General features: G+C 34.3%; 3 protein-coding genes across 3 annotated transcripts; 1 reads left to right on the plus strand and 2 right to left on the minus strand.

The window, feature by feature from the left end:
- Window positions 1–4,989: 4,989 nt before the first annotated feature.
- Window positions 4,990–6,987, minus strand: LOC141679415 (uncharacterized). Its single transcript, XM_074485917.1, has 5 exons — window positions 6,699–6,987; window positions 6,484–6,614; window positions 6,155–6,333; window positions 5,822–6,004; window positions 4,990–5,311 (listed from the first exon to the last, which is right to left on the minus strand). The coding sequence occupies exons 1-5, from the start codon at window positions 6,985–6,987 to the stop codon at window positions 4,990–4,992; spliced, it is 1,104 nt and encodes a 367-aa protein (XP_074342018.1).
- Window positions 6,988–9,859: 2,872 nt separating this feature from the next.
- On the plus strand, window positions 9,860–11,835 carry LOC141677451 (UPF0548 protein At2g17695). Its single transcript, XM_074483394.1, has 5 exons — window positions 9,860–9,990; window positions 10,510–10,595; window positions 10,701–10,877; window positions 10,956–11,154; window positions 11,544–11,835. Exons 2-5 carry the CDS (start codon window positions 10,537–10,539, stop codon window positions 11,724–11,726), a joined length of 618 nt encoding a protein of 205 aa, XP_074339495.1. The 5' UTR covers window positions 9,860–9,990; window positions 10,510–10,536; the 3' UTR covers window positions 11,727–11,835.
- Window positions 11,836–16,659: 4,824 nt separating this feature from the next.
- LOC141677450 (uncharacterized) lies at window positions 16,660–17,719 on the minus strand. Its single transcript, XM_074483393.1, has one exon. It carries the CDS (start codon window positions 17,637–17,639, stop codon window positions 16,830–16,832), a length of 810 nt encoding a protein of 269 aa, XP_074339494.1. The 5' UTR covers window positions 17,640–17,719; the 3' UTR covers window positions 16,660–16,829.
- Between the last annotated feature and the right edge of the window lie 219 nt (window positions 17,720–17,938).

The following is a 17,938-nucleotide window of genomic DNA, read 5'->3' on the forward strand; positions in this document are numbered from 1 at the left end:
TAAATAGAAATGACAAGTGACAGTTTAGAAAAACTAACAACATGTTTATTATCCACTATGCAAACCAGCAGTTAACTGAGTTATAAAGTTAACACTGGTCCTCTAGTTAAATGTAACAATCTAGATAGAAAATTGTGTGTTCTCTCTCAAAAAAGAAGCTAAGTTCTAAAACAAGAACTTAGAGATTTTGTAGCAAAATACTGTTTGCTTTTTAATATAAAATTAAGTGAGTTTTGAAGATCTTTGTTTTATATATATGCACAGTTATTTATATTTAACATCTACTCTACTAAGTCATTGGTAACAACCAACTGCTAAAGCCTGAGTCGATCAAAAATCAAATATTTAAGCCAAAACACATTCACCCCCCTCTGTGTTGTGTTCATACCTAACAATATCCCTTGATCAGATTCATCAAATATGATTTCGTCGTTCACTTCTTCCTCAGACACAAAATCATCCTCATCAAGCTCGCTTACAACTCTTTTAGAATCGACACGGGGTAGTTTAACAAATTCACCTACATTATAATCCACATCCACACCAGTGTTTGAATCTTGTGGAACTTCTTTTTCGTCGTCACTGCCTTCTAGTGTCATAATTGCGTCACTGGCTAACAAAACATCACGCTTATCATTCATATTGTTCTTCTTTCTGTGCTAGCTTTTCATTGAATTGGACATAAACAAGATTATGCAATCTCTCACCATCTAGTTTAGTCGATTTGAGATTGAGATTGTATAATCCCCTCTTTAGTAACTTAAAAAAAAGCTATTATCTGCAAACATAAGATGACACTATATGTTGTCCGTGACAAAAATTAATAATTTTTTTGATAACATCATATGAAGGATATTTTTAAAACGAATTGTCAACACTCTCGTCATAATCTTATATAAAATTTTGCATAAAACAAATTGGACGTAAGTCCTTTATACTATATGTATTATATTTCTTGGGGGATAAGTAACACATTAGTGTCGTTTGACTCAGTCCTGAATTAAAATTTATTACAAGAATTTCACATCATAAAAAAATTGTAGTGTTATAACCGGTATTTTGTAATTATCCAAATATTTCAAATAAAAATTCTTGTTAATTTGACATGTATCTAGGAGAGGTGTATTCAACTAGGATTTTAAAAAGTTTTTTTTGGATTTTGAAAATTCTAGGGTATTCAATTTGAATTCTCAAAAATTATTTAAAATATGATGATATTCAATGGGGATTAAAAAAGTCTTTTAAAATCTGAGGGTATTCAATTTAGATTATGAAAATTCCATTAAAATCAGGTGGTATTCAATTTAGATTTAAAAAAATCCAATAAAATCTGGTGGTATTAAAAAGTCCATGGATTTTTTTTTGTATTTTATAAAATTGTAGATTTTGATGGATTTACTAATGTATTTTATATTTTCATAAATCTTAGCAAAATCCAAGAGATTTTGATGGATTTTTAGAAATCAATACTCTAATCAGCAAGTGTCTATGAGATTTATTCAACAACTCCGCTAAAATCTACGTAGCCAAAATCAACAATCATTTGAAATCAATGGAGTGTTATAAATACTCTAAAATATGAATTGAATACTTGCTCGCCATGTCAATTAATTATTTTCAAATTAAAACCAAAATATATGTAAACTCAAATATAATAAATTTATATGACATTGATATAATATATGTAGACATGCTTAGAGTGCGTTTGCATTGATGTTGCAGACATCTATAGTAATTTTTTTGGTTGAAAAATAATTAAAAAATTGTTAGGTAAAATTTTAAAATTGTTAATCTAATAAATATTTTTGACCAAAAAGGTTTTAGAGAAAACATGTTTCCCATGTTTCTGAACAAAACTGATTTTCAATTTTTGCGAGATTTGACCATCAAACCTAATTGAAAATATTATATTTTTTTAATTTTTTTACCTCAAAACATATGCATATCGAAAATATTACTAAACAATGATCTAATTTTTTCGATTAACAATTTTTTCACGGATATTTTTTTTAATGCACAACAATATTTAACAACCTAGGCCGCAAGGGTTGGCTCAGCTGGTTAAAGAGGGGATAACTATTCTCTTGGTCACAGGTTCGAATCTCATGGGAGGAGAATTTATGATTATGTCTCCTGAGTCAGAGTATGTCGCTTAAATACGGTTTACCTTGGTTCACGTGATTTGCAGACTATTGCGTGAGTCCGTAGAATTAACCAGTACGCACCGAAAAGATAGCGGTTGCGGGTTAACTACGATAAAAAAAATATTTAACAACCTAAACATATTCTTAGTTGCCTAATTTTGTGTTGGACCAAGAAAAATGAAGATTAGGAATTATGTTTTAGTTGGGCCACGAAGTTACATTGTAAGTAATCTAAGTCTCACTGACAAATTTGGGCTCCGTTACTTTGAATTTCAAGTTTCAACCAGCTTCTTTGACAAATAATCTAAACTAATCGGCAGATTCTTCGTACTCCAGTCATGTTTCTCACGCTTGTAGTAAAAAAATATATTGGTGTAAAGTTAGGTTTGCAACTTTGCAAGTTAGATTGAAAATGACATGTCAAACTTATCCATTTACTTGCTAATTTATTTTTCACAAAATAATGTATTTTTAATCATACAAAGAGAAGAGGATCTTGTGATTGTAAGATTCTCTAAAAAGAAAATTCAGGGCATTAAATTTTTATTAGGTACAAAGCATGGGTGTTAATAAATCAAATTTGGTTTGACTTAATCTAAGCTTGTATTTGTATTCATATTCATTTATTATTTTAAATAATACCAAAATTCTAATTAATAAATTTATATTCAAAATTTGTTAGGATCGTGAATCGAATTTCGGACCCAAAATTTTATAAAATAATCTTACAATATTTTGCAATATATATAAAAAGTTAATAATAGAGTTCAAAATTTAAAATATAAAGTTTAATATATTGTTATAAATTAAATAAAAATAAAAGTTGGAAGTAAAAAAAAAAATTTAACATTTTTATTAATATTATATATAATATAAACGAATATATATAAACGTTAACAGAGAATACATAAAAAAAGATATCATATGGATATAAAATTTGAACCCGATTAAGTAAAATCAAATTAATAATTTATTATATACCTTTTTGCAATGTCATAAAACCAATTATTGGAACCTCTCAAATTGTTCAAATTTTCAAAGTTGGTGTTCCAAAGGGACTGTTCTAGAAGAAGTGCAACCAGTTTTTTTAGTTAAGCAAAGAAATGCAACTGGTGGATCTTACAAAATCCGAAATCCGAAATTCTGCCCAATACGAAAAAAATCCGAAAAGTCCGATTCTGATAAAAGCTAAGTCCAGTACGGCCCGACCCATGGGCCTTATATTAACCTCCTTTTTCTCCAAAATCCGGCCAGACCCAAAATTCGAAAAATCCGGATAAAAATTCGGATTTAACAAAGCGCGGTTAAAAGTACGGATTTAAAAAATTCCGGATAAAAGCCCGATTCGGCCCGGATAAAACTCCAGACTTTATGAAAAACCCGATTAAAAAATCGTTTTTATGTAAAATTTGAAATTATACAATACTTTTAATATTTTTAAAAAAATGCCCGATTCGGCCCGGATAAAACCCCGGACTTTTTGAAAAACCCGATTAAAAAACCGTTTTTTATATAAAATTTGAAAATATACAATACTTTTTATAATTTTTAAAAAAATATATTATAATATTAGAAACAATTAAGATGTATATGATTATTTGTCTGACTTATTTTATTAAGATTTTCTGTTTTTTTCGTCAAATTAAAAGGTATTAAAGATAATTACTAAATTAGTTGTGATTGCAACCGGATTTTATTGTTATAAATTACAAATGATGTCCTATTTAAATTTTTAATTTTATCTTATATAGTTTGTGACTATAGAGAATTTACGAATTAGGCAGTATAGTGCATCAAAAATGCATTGTGCATACATAGTAATTACAACTCACAAACTTTTGTTTGACACTAATAACTAGCCGAACAAACCAGATTTTGGAGAATACAAATTGTTATAAATAATTGTATTATTATAATTATTTATTATATTGAAAACTAATTATTTATTACGGTGTTTAAACTACTCTATCTGATATATCATGATATTATTTTCTCCAGTATTTAAACTACTCATAGTTCGACTTATAATATATAAAAATAATATTTATAATATAAATAAAAACCTGGATAAAGTCCGTTTGAACCCGATCTGATCCGGCCCGCAGACCTAAAACGGACCGTATATTTCTTAGGAAGTCGGGCTCGGCCCGACCGGATTTTTAAAAAAGACCAGTCTGATCCGTTTTTAAAAAAATAGGGTATTTTAAAGTTCGAATAAAACCCGGTTCAAAAATCGAATGTTGTATTTTTTGAAGAAAACGAACATTTTATTACTCAAAATACGCATCACCGAATCCAACACATTTCGCGAAGGATTCATAACATTCATAACTGAATTTAGCTCACAAGGGATATGAGCCATATAATGGGCTGCCCTATTAGCTAATCTTCTCACATGCTGAACAAAAATATCACTTCTACCAGCTAAAATTGACCTGCAAACATTAATGCTATGACCAACTTCCGAATAAAACACAGTAGTACCCCTGATAGCTTGCACTGCCAAGAGAGAGCCAGACTCAATGCAGATGTCTGTAATACCTTTAGAAGTAATCCATAAAATAGCTTCTTCAATTCCAGTTGTCTCCGCTTTCATAACCGAAACTGTCTTGTTGAGCTTCATAGTTCTACCCTCCAAGAAGAAACCTGTGTGATCTCTAAGAAGCATTCCTATGGTGAAACAAGTCGACTCTTCAACAATGCCTGCATCAACATTAACCTTGAACTTTCCTCACCCTGGTCTAACCCATTTAACATTCTCTCTGTTGTTAGCTGGAGTATTCACTTGCTGGAAATTTTGAACCTGGGACACAGTCTTTTTCCAGTCATTAAGCTGTTTCAGTCCCTAGTCTACTGCAAAACCAGGCGTGACACTCTTCTCATCCCATACCTTTTTATTATGAAAGAACCATATGGCCCAGAGGATCATAGCTACTTTAGTAACTTGGTCTTGACTTTCAGACGCCAATTTGTTCAGTAACCAAGTCGACACATCTTCAACCTCCCCCATATTAAAAGACAAACCTTCATATTGCCAGCACTGTGAGGCAAACTCACAATCAAAAAACACATAGCGAAGATGCTCTTCATCCGTGATGCATATTGGGCAAATGAGAGGGACCATAATATGTCTTCTCTGCAGAGTAGATCGAACTGGAATATTATTTCTACAAACCCTCCATAGAAAAAAGTTCACCTTAGATGGAATTTGCATCTTTCAAATTTTTCTCCATCCACTAGAATTCTCGTGAGGCAGTTGCTGAGTATTACTTTCTTGCCATAACTTGTAACCTGATTTGACAGAATACTGACCATTTTTATTATGAACCCAAGCTACTCCGTCAACTGTACTAATCTGAGGAATCCGCATACGCAATATGGCTTCTGCATCTCGTTCGCTAAATAAATCTCTGATTTTCTCTCTATCTCACCCTTCAGAATTCTGATAAAAAAAATTAGCCACCTTCATACTACCATCAATATTCGAACCAACATCAATCATAAAACCATCTTCCCCTGTAACCTAAGGACCTGTAGCAATCGTAATATCCCTGCCATTTCCCACCACCCATTTAAATCCTCTTCTTAACTCCTCCTTCGCTGCAAATATACCAGACCAAATGAAACTGGATCCTCCATCCCGAGTTGCACTTGAGATATGAGACTTGGGATATTACCTAGCCTTAAACACACGAGCAACTAGCGAATGAGGTTTGTGAATAAAATTCCATACATGTTTCCCCAGCATTGCTAAATTATACCCATATAAGCTCCGAAAACCCAAACCTCTTTTTACTTTTGTATTACTCAATCCCTCCCATGCCATCCATCGAATACCTTTAGTAGTTGTAGACGAAGAACTTCACCAAAAACCATTAAGAATGCGCTCAATTTTCTGGCATAATTTCTTTGGGAGCAGAAAGCATGACATGCAATACGATGGGATAGCAGTGGCCACATTTTTTAAAAGGACAGCTTTGCCGGCTTTTGATAACATCTTCACATTTCACCTGTGAACTCTTTTCCATATTCTATCCTTTAAGAAACTAAAGACATCTGTTTTCGACTTGCCTACTAACGAAGGTAATCCCAGATAATTTCCAGTAGAGAGATCATTTGCTACCCCAAACATATTCATAATTTCCACTTGTTTATCTCTGCGGACATTAGAGCTAAAGAACACCCTTGACTTATTATAATTAACAGCTTAACTAGAAGAAAGTTCATAAAAATCAAGAATCTCTCTAATTTTATTTGCTTCCCTATTATGAGCTCTAAAAAATAAAAAGCTATCATCAGCAAATAATAGATGTGTAACAGACGGAGCTGAACGACTTACTTTGCATCCATGAATATAGCTACTTTCTTCTGCTTGATTTATAGCTCGAGATAACCCCTCCACACAAAATAAGAACAAATATGGGGAAAGAGGATCCCCTTGACGCAACCCCTGTTTCGGCTTTATAGGACCTATAATCGATCCATTAAAACAAAAAGAATAATTCACTATTTTTACACACATCATTATCCTATGGGTCCACTTCGAACAGAAACCCATTTGGTGCATTCTTGCGTTCAAAAAATCCCAATCGACCCTATCATATGATTTACTCATATCAAGCTTTGGAGCTACTTCACCTACACCACCAGAGTGTTTTCTCTTTATATGATGAATGATTTCAAACGCCATAAGCACGTTATCAGTTATATTTCTTCCGGGCATAAAGGCAGATTGGTTCTCACAGATGATTCCAGGGAGGATTACTTTAAGTCTATTAGCCAGGACCTTTGCAAGTATCTTGTAGAGCACGTTACAGAGGGCAATAAGATGGAGATCTGTCATTCGTTCAGCATTTTCCTTCTTGGGAATAAGGACAACATTTGTCTCATTCAGTTCAACAGGGAATTTACACCGGTTTAGCCACCCTTTACAAGTTTCAAACACATCTCTACCCAAACTCGGCCAGAATTGCTGAAAAAAGCGGGGTTTAAGCTGTCAGGTCCTGAAACTTTGTCAGGATGCATCTGTTTCACGGCCTTGGTAAACTCATCAAAAGAAACCTCAGCCGTTAGAGAGGCATTCGGTTCATCTGTCACAAGACGATCCATATTTTCCTCAGTCATCGATAGTGTGGCACCTCTTTCTCCAAACACACCCCTAAAATAATCCAGAACTACATTGTGCATATCAGATTCATTCGTTATAGTACCCTCATCAGTCTGCAGCTTCGACACAAAATTAGCTTTTCTCCTGGTGGATGCAAAATTGTGAAAGAACTTAGAGTTCGCGTCTCCTTCAGCAAGCCAGAAGGTTTTTGCACGTTGCTTCCAGTAGCTTTCCTCATGCCACATCAAATCGTGAAGCTTATCCTTTTCTAAAAAATAATTTTTGATACTATCTTCATCCGTTTTTTCTGCCAGAGTATTCACAATTGCCTTTTTTTTTTGCAATTTGTCCCTGAATTTGTAAAAAAATTACATCCCCATTTGGCCATGAAGGTCGACATAGAAATCAATTTAGGTAACAATTGTATACGAGGAAGACTATCCCAATACTCCTTAACATCTCCACGGAAATTCGGTTCTCGAAGCCACGTGTTTTCAAATTTAAACCGGAATTCCTTTTTCGTCAGGCCAATATTATGCAGCTCTAAGTGGATTGGGTCATGATCTGAATACACTGTATGGTGCACCTTCAATTTACAAAGTGTATGCAAGTGCCACCAATTATCTGAAGCAAAAGCTCTATCCAAACGCTCCCGTACCTAGTTAGTTGTTCCTTTTCCTTTCTCCCATGTAAAACGGCCTCCATTGAGATCAATCTCTATCATACCACTTTAAACAATGGACTCCCTAAATCCATCCATCAAATACTGAGGATGGTCATGCACACCTTCCTTGTCACTCTAAAAAAGTAAATCATTGAAATCGCCAAAGATGCACCAGGGCATTTCAGAAATAGAAGAAAGCTGCTTAATTAAATCCCATGAATCTCTTCTGCGACTTCTCTCCGGGATGCCATAGAAACAAGTAAGGCGCCAATGCGGAATTTGATCCTTTAAAACCACCACATCAATATGATTCACTAAAGAGCTGTCAATAGTGCATACCACTGTACTTCTCCACATCACTGCAAGACCTCCACTCTTGCCAATACAATCAACTGCAAAACTATTTACAAAATCAAGACTTGAACTAAGATTTTTTATTTTTTCACTACGAACAAGAGTTTCTGAAAGAAAAGAAGATCAGGTTTACGAGACTTAACAACGTCCCGAAGAACACGAACTGCTTGAGAATTTCCCAATCCTCGGCAGTTCCAACTTAAGAAATTCATGGCGTTTGGCTAGCTTGCTTAGCAAGCGTAGCCAGATCAAGTTGTTGAGAAGCAACACAATCCATTTCAGAAAGAGGTGCCTCTGTACTATATAACTCCAGGTTATTATAGACTTTTACATGGGATGTGTTTTCCTGATAATTCATCTCACGGGCTGGATTATTTTCTCTACGCCTTTTCCTCTCCACAATAGTCAACCCATCTAATTCTTCCTCACCCGACCCATTGTGATGAAATTCTGCCGCGACTAATTCCAAATTAAAAAATTTTAAATGGAGCAGTTGTTGTGATAACCTTATCCTTACCCCTGAAATTTCTCCCCTGATTGTTATTCTCATTACTGGTCTTTGTAACCACCCTCCCTAATTTCACGCTTCCATAATTCCTGCCATTTTTGAATTCCCAGTCATCATCTCCGTCGTCCCGCAGCCATTTACTTTTCGTATGTCTGGCCAATCTTCTCGGAGTTGCACGGAGCCAAGCTCCCCATTCTTTAACAATGTTTTCCTTTGGACTCTCCAAGAACTGCTTACAGAATCTATCCGTATGAGTTATCATACCACAAATGAAACAGAACTCACCCAAACGCTCATATTTGCACTGCACTACAAACTCTTTACCCTTCCTATCAGTTATCTTTTTCTTTCTCTTCAATGGCTTCCTGACATCCGGCTTGATCTTTAAGCGCATACAATCCCTCCATAAGCTACTTTCATTTTTCAAATCATACAACAAGAATTTCCTGAAGAAGTTTCCAAGTAGCTTACCCACCGTCTCTGTCATGAAACCCGATGGCAAGTCATAAATTTGAATCCATATATTAACATATATCAGAACAACCTCTGTAGGATTTTCACCCGGTGGTATGGTAGCCAACACCAACATAATGTTATCGAAAGACCATGAGCCTCCATTCATCACCCAATTTAGATCTTCTATATGATAAAACTGGAAGAGATATATTCCAGGCTCTATCTCCTTAATAGTTACTCCCATGGCTGGCTTCTATATATCTGCTAATTTAATCTTCATTGCTCTGTCATTGATCGACTTCTCAAAAAGGAACCTTCCCACGAGGTAAAGCTCATACTGGTTTACCTCCTCCACCTCTGCACCGAAAATCAATTCTTCATTCTCCTCGTCCTCAATCTCTAAATTTGTCATATGCCTGTTAATATCTTCTGTAATTTCCATAATGCACACAAAACTACTACTCTCACAATTCTCAAAATCTGAACGATATCAAGACGGAAAGAAACTCATAAGACTATCACAATGACGGAGAGAATAATAAATGGAATGTTCTATTGTTTGTTTAGACTTTACATATTTTGTTGTATAACGGAGAGAGTGTTTTTATATTTCTTTTGTTTGTTTAGACTTTACATATTTCATATAAATTGGATCCGACCCGACCCGTTACTTACCAGCCAGTTATCTCTATTTAACTCCATTCAGTTTAATTTCACCTGCCGGGGCTCCTTCTCTACATTCCGGTGACATTTTCCGGTCAGTACTTACATTCACCTCTCTCTCTCTCTCTCTCTCTCTCTCTCTCTCTCTCTCTCTCTCTTATATATGTTAAAAGCAGCAGCTTATATGTGAATAATATTCTTTATATTTATCTGTTTGTGCAATTTATACTACCTTTGTAAATACTTGTTAAAACACCTGAAATATAATAGTAACAATGCATACAATTTGAATATTTTCCCTCCTGAAATCAGTTACTAATTTTGAACTAATATTGTTCGTTTCTATTTTGTGGTATTGAAGTTAATTATTTTGACACCCTGTACTTCTGAATTTCGATATTTATGTAGTTAAAACACTGAATTTTAGTTGATAATAATAGTTACTTATCTGTTAAGTAATCGGCCACTCATATTAAATTTTGAGAATATTAGGGGTTGCAGCGGGTCGAACTTGAGACCCCGGCCTACTAGAGCTTTGATGTCATGTTAAGTAACCAGTTAGCAATATTGATTAAGTGGCTATTTAAATGCTAATTCTTTTTTTACGGTTTAGGTGATTTTGTTGGTGTGTTTGATTGACATGGATTTCTTGCGTTGGGCTTGTCCATCACCAGAAGAACAGAAGTCATGCATCAACAAGTAAGTCGAAATCAATTACGGTAACTTTTATACTAATTAGTATGAAGAAAGAATGATTTTAATGTGTGATATTTTTTTTTTTGCTTTGTTATGATACGATACCAGGTCTCTTGCTTTCAACTATGATAGTAAGTATAAAGGAGCTAGTGTTAAGCCTGTTTCTTCACTTCGAGAAAATGAGGGGCTTAAGAAAGATGGTTACTTTGTTAATCACTCAAAAGTTTTACTGGGTTCGGGGCGTGATACCTATGAGAAGGGCAAGACTGCTCTGCAGACATGGAAGTGAGTAAATAGAATTCTACATAATAGCTAATTTAAATGAAAGGATATTTTTGTATTATATGGAATTTTGGTTTACAGGCATTTTGGAATGGATTGGGCTTTTGTTGATTCAAAGACTCCAATCCAAACAGGAGCGAAATTGTGTGTTTGTGTGAAGGAGATTGTACCATGGATCATGATGCCTCTACAAGTTGTGTTTGTTAATGAAAGGAAAATGGCTAAGAAGCCTGTGGCATCTTTCAGTTTTGGAAGCGGCACCCTCAAAGGACACCTACTGGTTAGTGCTTATTTTCAAGTTCTAAGCATGTAATCACTGCAAATCCTGCGCATCTATTCATGCCAATAGATACGGCTTAGTTTTATTGTCAAAAAGAGGTTCATCTTGTTCAGTACCTAAGTACCCAAGCATATAATTTGACTTATCATTTTGTGGATTCTTTGATAAATCTGCATGCTTAGTACATTTTACTTTGTAACTTTTGCAAGTAAATCATTCATTAAATTTATGTGTACATCTCTATTACTCTATAGTTTCTGTAATAATTAATTAGCACTGTGCACAATACCTTGAACAATTTAAGCTGCATTATACAATTAATAAGCACTTTGTTGAATGTCTAATCTTCAACATAGAGGTAATGCAATATATGTTTCTTTTGAAAACAGGCTGGTGAAGAACGTTTCTCAGTTGAGCTAGATGAGAACAATCAAGTGTGGTATGAAATACTTTCTTTTTCCAAGCCAGATCACTTTATCTCGCGAATTGGGTATCCATATGCGCGTCTCAGGCAAAAATACTTTGCTAATCAATCTAGTTGTGCAATGCAAAAATATGTATCTTCTAATTAAAATACTTCGTATCTTTGTCACTATGTTTTTTTTTCAAACTTTTGGCATATATTGTGTCCCATAGATCTGTATGAATTTAAATAAATTGTCAGTTAACTTTATTTACAAAGAGTAAGAGGCTGGTTTAGGGCTCCATATTTTTTTACCAGTATTAAACAGGTGAAGGTTGACCTTTAATTCAGTCAGGACTACCCTTGTCAAAGTTGCACAACGGTAGACATTTATCCAGTAAAGTTGTGGCTCCAGCTTTTGCACACTTGACCACTTAGGATGAACTTTATATGAAGAGATATGGTGGCAAAACAAATAACTGTAGTTGATAATCAGCGCTGATTACAGGATTGATATGCATTTTAGGTGACAGTTGGTTATTCAATACAGTTATTAGTGTGTTGATCTCACTTTTGAGATGAGTAGTTGTGGAAATTCGGGAACCTATAAAATCTATAAAAATCAATGTGATAGGAAGATCGAAAACTCAATAGAAGAAGATATCTGTTTAAATTTTCTTTAGGCATTTCACCTATCTTCTTTTAGCACAGAGAAATTCAACCACAAACTTTTGATATTATTTTTTTTGTGAAAATTTGGGCCGCCAGTTTGAATTTTAAATATGTCAAATCTGTAAGCCATATTTCTACCTGCTCATGAATGAAATTTATGTCAAAAGAGAATGGGCTGGGTATCTCATTTTTGAACTTGTGTCTCCTTGAGTCCTTGTTTCATCAGTACAGTGGACCCAGAACTTATCTCGAAAAACAGAGAGAGAAACAATGAGGCTTTATTGTCAATTCGAGTCTTATGACATATACAGCGTATTAAATACACATGGTGGCCACCTGTGAGAGTGGAAGGGAGTGTTAGAAGATTAAGATTTGTTTAGTGGCTTCTACGGCGGCTTCTACCTCCTCCCCTTAGCATTTTAGGAGAGCTGGTTATCTAACGATATGCACTCTAAACCATTCTCTATGGACTTTGTTATTCAATTAAGTTATTCTGCCATTTATTTGAACATATTATCCTTAATACGCATCCATTATCCTTTTCATCTTCATAGAACAGACTGTTGCTCTCGCCCATGATTTAACTTGTGACATGATATATATTGTACTTTCATAGTTAACTAGATCTGATGGATCTGTCCAACAAACTTATCAGACCAGTACTCAAGTTGATCGTGAGTGATGGTTTGTCGTCTCAGTAGCAAATTGAGATCATCTGCGCCTCTGTAAAACTCTACCAAACTGGAAATTTTCTTAAACTGTTGGCACAGTTGATACTTCAGTTTCCTATTTTGTAAGCTTGTTCAGCTCCTCTTAGATGTTAATAGTACTGCGATGCAATCTACTAGGCAAGCTAATTTATGGAGTCATACTACATTTAAAATTGACCTAGTCATTGGCTTGTTCAGCTACTCTTAGATGTTGAAAGTATTAGGATGCAATCGACTAGGCAAGTTTATTTATGGAGTTATGCTACATATATAAATAATATAATTTTTAAGGAGCTAGCCATTGATATCTTTCAGTAATTAACTATTAGCTTTTGGAATAGTGAGCAATGATACCTCAAACTTCTATTTCCTGCAATGTAGATTCTCTAGTAAACAAGAGGAGCTATGACCTAGTGTTAGCAATGTGATGAACATGTGTTGAAGATGTTTTTCTCTGAGTTCAGTTATCTCTTTATAACATGTAGCAACTGTAGTATATATAGTCTGCATTAGTATGGGAAAACAATTAAAGCATATACATGAAATATATATTAAGCCCTTATAATAATATTAAAAAAGAGTTGCAATTGTAACATGGTATCAGGATTTTGTTGAGCCAGCAGTTTCGAGAATCCACTTTTAACCCCAAAAAAAAGGCTTTGGAGGGGTTGTAAGCGTGATATGCATTTAAGTCCTTATCCGAGGCCATCTAGATTTTAAGAAAATTTGTAAGCTACCAAAAATCATTGGTTATTTTGTGTTGCCTACACATGGCACACACTGTCTCCCACAGTTTCCTCCTTTCAACACCTTTACACAAAGTTAAATCAATTGGGAAATTCTGAAGACACCAAACTGTTATAATCTATATACGACAAGATAGTGCAGATTCTTGAGATCTGTTCAGGAAGTAAGATATAAGAATGAATAAAGATGACGTGTTTATAATAAGATTAAATGTACATAAGAAGATATAGAGATTGGAAATAATATTATACTAATCCTGTGCACGTATGGCTTCTTAAATTTGTGTCTCCACCATATTCATTATTGTTCCATTGGGCTTTTTAAATATAAATTAGACGCGTACTTGCTTAGCTCATTTGATGTATTATACTTGATTTCTTTTTTATCTCACCAGTAGTTGCTTGCTTCACTTAATATAGTATAGTGAAAAGAATCTTCCAGAATTATAGATGGATGCTAAAGAAAATTCTTCTTTTTTATTTTCCTCTTTACATTTCCGGCTGAAAAATGCAAGTGTAGGCACAATATCTTTCTAACAGAAAGAATTCATCAATTCAAGCTGTCTAGTGAGAGATAATGCACAATAAGATCTTGCTTGGGCGAGTGTCACAATGTGCACTTACTGACTCGTATAGTGTTCTTTAAATAAAATTCTACTTTGTGGATTTCAGGCAGTTTTAATTTTGCGAGATTTATCTTTATTTAGCAATACTCTGTTGTTGCCATCCTTTTTGAGTTAGTCAAGTAAAATCCGATATCTCATATTGTAGGTTTGCCTGGTCAAAAATCTCTCTGTTTTAAAAAGGATTTAGCTGGTAAGACAAATAATTGATACTTGAGTCTAGCTGTTATAAATAATGTTTGCACGAGTGGTATGCTTCCTTTGTTTCTGGCATTGGGGTTCTGCTACCTGCCATATTATCTGTATTTTTTTAAAAAAAAGAAGAAATTAGTGATATCTGATAAATGCAGCCAGATAAGCTCTGTAATACATTTATTATTATGGTTCCTTGTATATATATATATAAATATGGTTGCTGCTATGACATGCTCGAATTGTTCTTATATTTGTAACTATAAAACTACAGAAATAGATTTTTACAGATCGGAAATCTTGTGTCCCGCTACCACTTTTTCGATATTCATCGACTGATATCACATTTCCCAATTACTGATTACGATATTTTAAAGCAATTAGTTGTGCGATTCATCCTTCTTGTTTCGATGTTACACAATTTTGTAAAAATCATAGATTTGTGCTTGTAGTTATAAGTTATGAGAATAGAAACAGAGCTGGTATTTTAGTTTTCGAAACGAAGCCTTCTTAATCTTCTTTTAGCTCTGTCAGTGTGAAAACTCCCCTGCTTTAATTATATAACAAAATATTGAATTCATTGTATAATTAAGTAATAGGGGCCATCTATGTACTATATCTAATAGTCATTTATGAATTTTGTCCTATTGTATTATTTTTTTTTTCTCATCTTCTTTAATCTATTTTATGCATTTATTCATTAAATGAAAATGGCTAGTCTAGTTGACCATTAATATGGGCAACGGTGGCTCCCAAATCCTAATTGTGTCTGAATGGCTGGAAGTTGGAACCTTCATTAGATTATAGGAGTACATGAAAATGTAGGATGTGAGATGAAACTGAGATCACATACTCAATTGTTAATCTAGATATACATTGATTTAGTTGTTTAGATGAACATTGTATATTGGTTCAATTTGTTTACTTAAATGTTTGCACGAATGGTATTTTGTCAGTATGTCAACACTGAGGTTTGCCACCTGCAACAATATTCCTTTTTCAAATCTGGATATGTATTGTTCTCAAAATATTCTGTTGATGCAAGGACTTTCATTGTGTGTGTGTTTACTTTTGTTAATGTTTAACAAGTTTTGTCTAAATGGGTTGTGCTTTCAGACCTCAGTACAGAAGTTTTCTCTGCTTTTTCTTGATGTTTCCTGATAAATTTGGTTATTTACAGTTTGGTATAAACAATCATCCTACCCTGTGTGGCATGACAAATTTTTTTATCATCTTCTCAGGTAAAAATGTGATCAAATAGTCTCTTGTTACATTACCATGGACCTTGAAAGTAAGCCAAAATTTTGAATTTTAGATGGCTGTTAGAGATAATGATGTGATATTGAATACAATAATGCAACTTATATACAATAATTTGATTTCATATGGGTGGTGGTTTCTAGATTTTAGCATGGACAATATGATATGTGTGCATGGCTGGCATGTTTTTAAAGTGTTACCTTTTAGGTTTGCACACAGCCAGCCAAAGAAGAGACTCCAGCTAATATGTTTTATAATTTAATAATAAGTCCTTCACATAGATCTGTATTGTTTTTCTATACCGAGGTTCATGGAGACTGAAAGTTTCATATCCAACTGAGGAAATGAGTTCTGACTGTTTGATCTATTTAATTTTTTACCAAAATTTGTTCCTTCAGGAAAATAAGTAAGGTCGATTTCTTGAATGTCTATACAGGCCTAATTTTCATTAGTACAGAATTGCTGATTTTTTTAAGGTCCATTTTCATGATTCTGAACATTTTTCCGTTATAGATTTTTCTTCTTAAAAGTCCAGGGTATCTACGAAAACAGACTCTGCTTACCTATTTCCTCATAAGGTATACGGATTTGGTTACTAATGTACTGAAGAAATCCATATATTAGACTTGGTGACAGGTAATAAGGCAATTGGTTATTACCTATGGTTTTGATATGTAAGAACCTGTGAAATTTAAAATGAATGATAGTGGTACGTAGGAGATTGGTTTTTTGACAAGGCTATGTTAAAGTAAAGCATTTTAGATTGTGCTGCTTTGTGACATAAATTTATTGATATTGATTTAACTATTCTCATAGATGTTGCATAACTTTTCTATATTCATGTTTCGCACTGTCAGAAAGTCTGAAAAACGAGAAATGCGGTATGATGGAGACAAAGGTATGTGAAACACTGGAGTAATATATATGAACTGTGTATATACTTTTGGAAATGAGCATCTAATATGTTTAAATTTACATTTTATACAAACCAAAATCGATTTCCACAAGGTTATCCTCTAATATTTGGATACTTTTGCAGACACCAGGAATTACAGATCCTACTACACAATTACTGGGAAACACTGTTTAGTAGAGAGGCTCTTGTTCTAATGAAGTGCCTAAACATGCACTCCAAACCATTCTCAATGCCTTCAACATCACTCTCTAAGGCCTTTACTCTTTCCACTTCATTTGCATCATGCTGTTGATCTTCGCTTGCTACAGCCCCCTTGTGCATCAATTTAGAAACTTGCATCCACTTTGTAGCCTTTGGCTTCAGTATAGGTGTAGATAAGAATAGCAGGACAGATTGAAAGACAATAATGCTGGCAGCAGTTACTCCTTTAAGTGATCTAATCACAGCAGCTAGGTGCTGATCTTGATCAAAGTTCTCCAGTCCACTGGTTTTGTTGTCGACTTGCTTGAGAGCTGCAATCATCCTTTTGGAATCCTTGTGTATCGCCTTTCTGAAAGCTGTGAATTCAGCATTCAAGTCCCCCTTCTTCCTCCTCAGAGCAGACTGAAGGTCTCTAGCATGTACTTTAATCTGTGACATAATATCTCTTGTATTCCCACAGATATCCAAAAGCCTCACAGATTTATCCATCAACTCATTGATACACTTCATGTTTTGATGGTGAGAAAGGGCTTGTTGAGTCAGTGGCAAATTCAGAAACTCGTCTGTAAATTTGTACAACTCTCCAAGCCTGCACAAACCATCACAAACTGTCTCTGCAGTTAAAACATTTGAAGCTTCAGCTTCCCATGTTCTGATCTTGTTAAGCCCTTCTTCGATCTTGCAGGCACTCGGATGCAACGTAGACGGAAAGCTAGTCGATCGGACAGTGCAACGTTTACTGGATATCATTGAAGAAGCCATTTCTGTAAGAAGTTAAAACTTTTGAAAAGGCAAGTTCTGAAAGTATTGATATTTGATATCTTAACCTTCTGAACTCTACTATTTATATGCCATATGGTAAGATATTATTTAAATAATATAAGATATTATTACAAAAATATCGGCAACTAGGGGAAGCAGGGCAAATTGAAAAGGACATATTTAAAACTTCACATGTAACTCTATGTACAAGATGGCTCCGCCCCTGGCGATAGTAACGTGGCTGGCATTTCATGTGAAGTGCTTTACTTATTTCTGTTTTATTATCTTTGTCCCCAGCT

Source organism: Apium graveolens, chromosome 8 (genome assembly GCF_009905375.1).
Source record: "Apium graveolens cultivar Ventura chromosome 8, ASM990537v1, whole genome shotgun sequence".
Taxonomy (NCBI): domain Eukaryota; kingdom Viridiplantae; phylum Streptophyta; class Magnoliopsida; order Apiales; family Apiaceae; genus Apium; species Apium graveolens.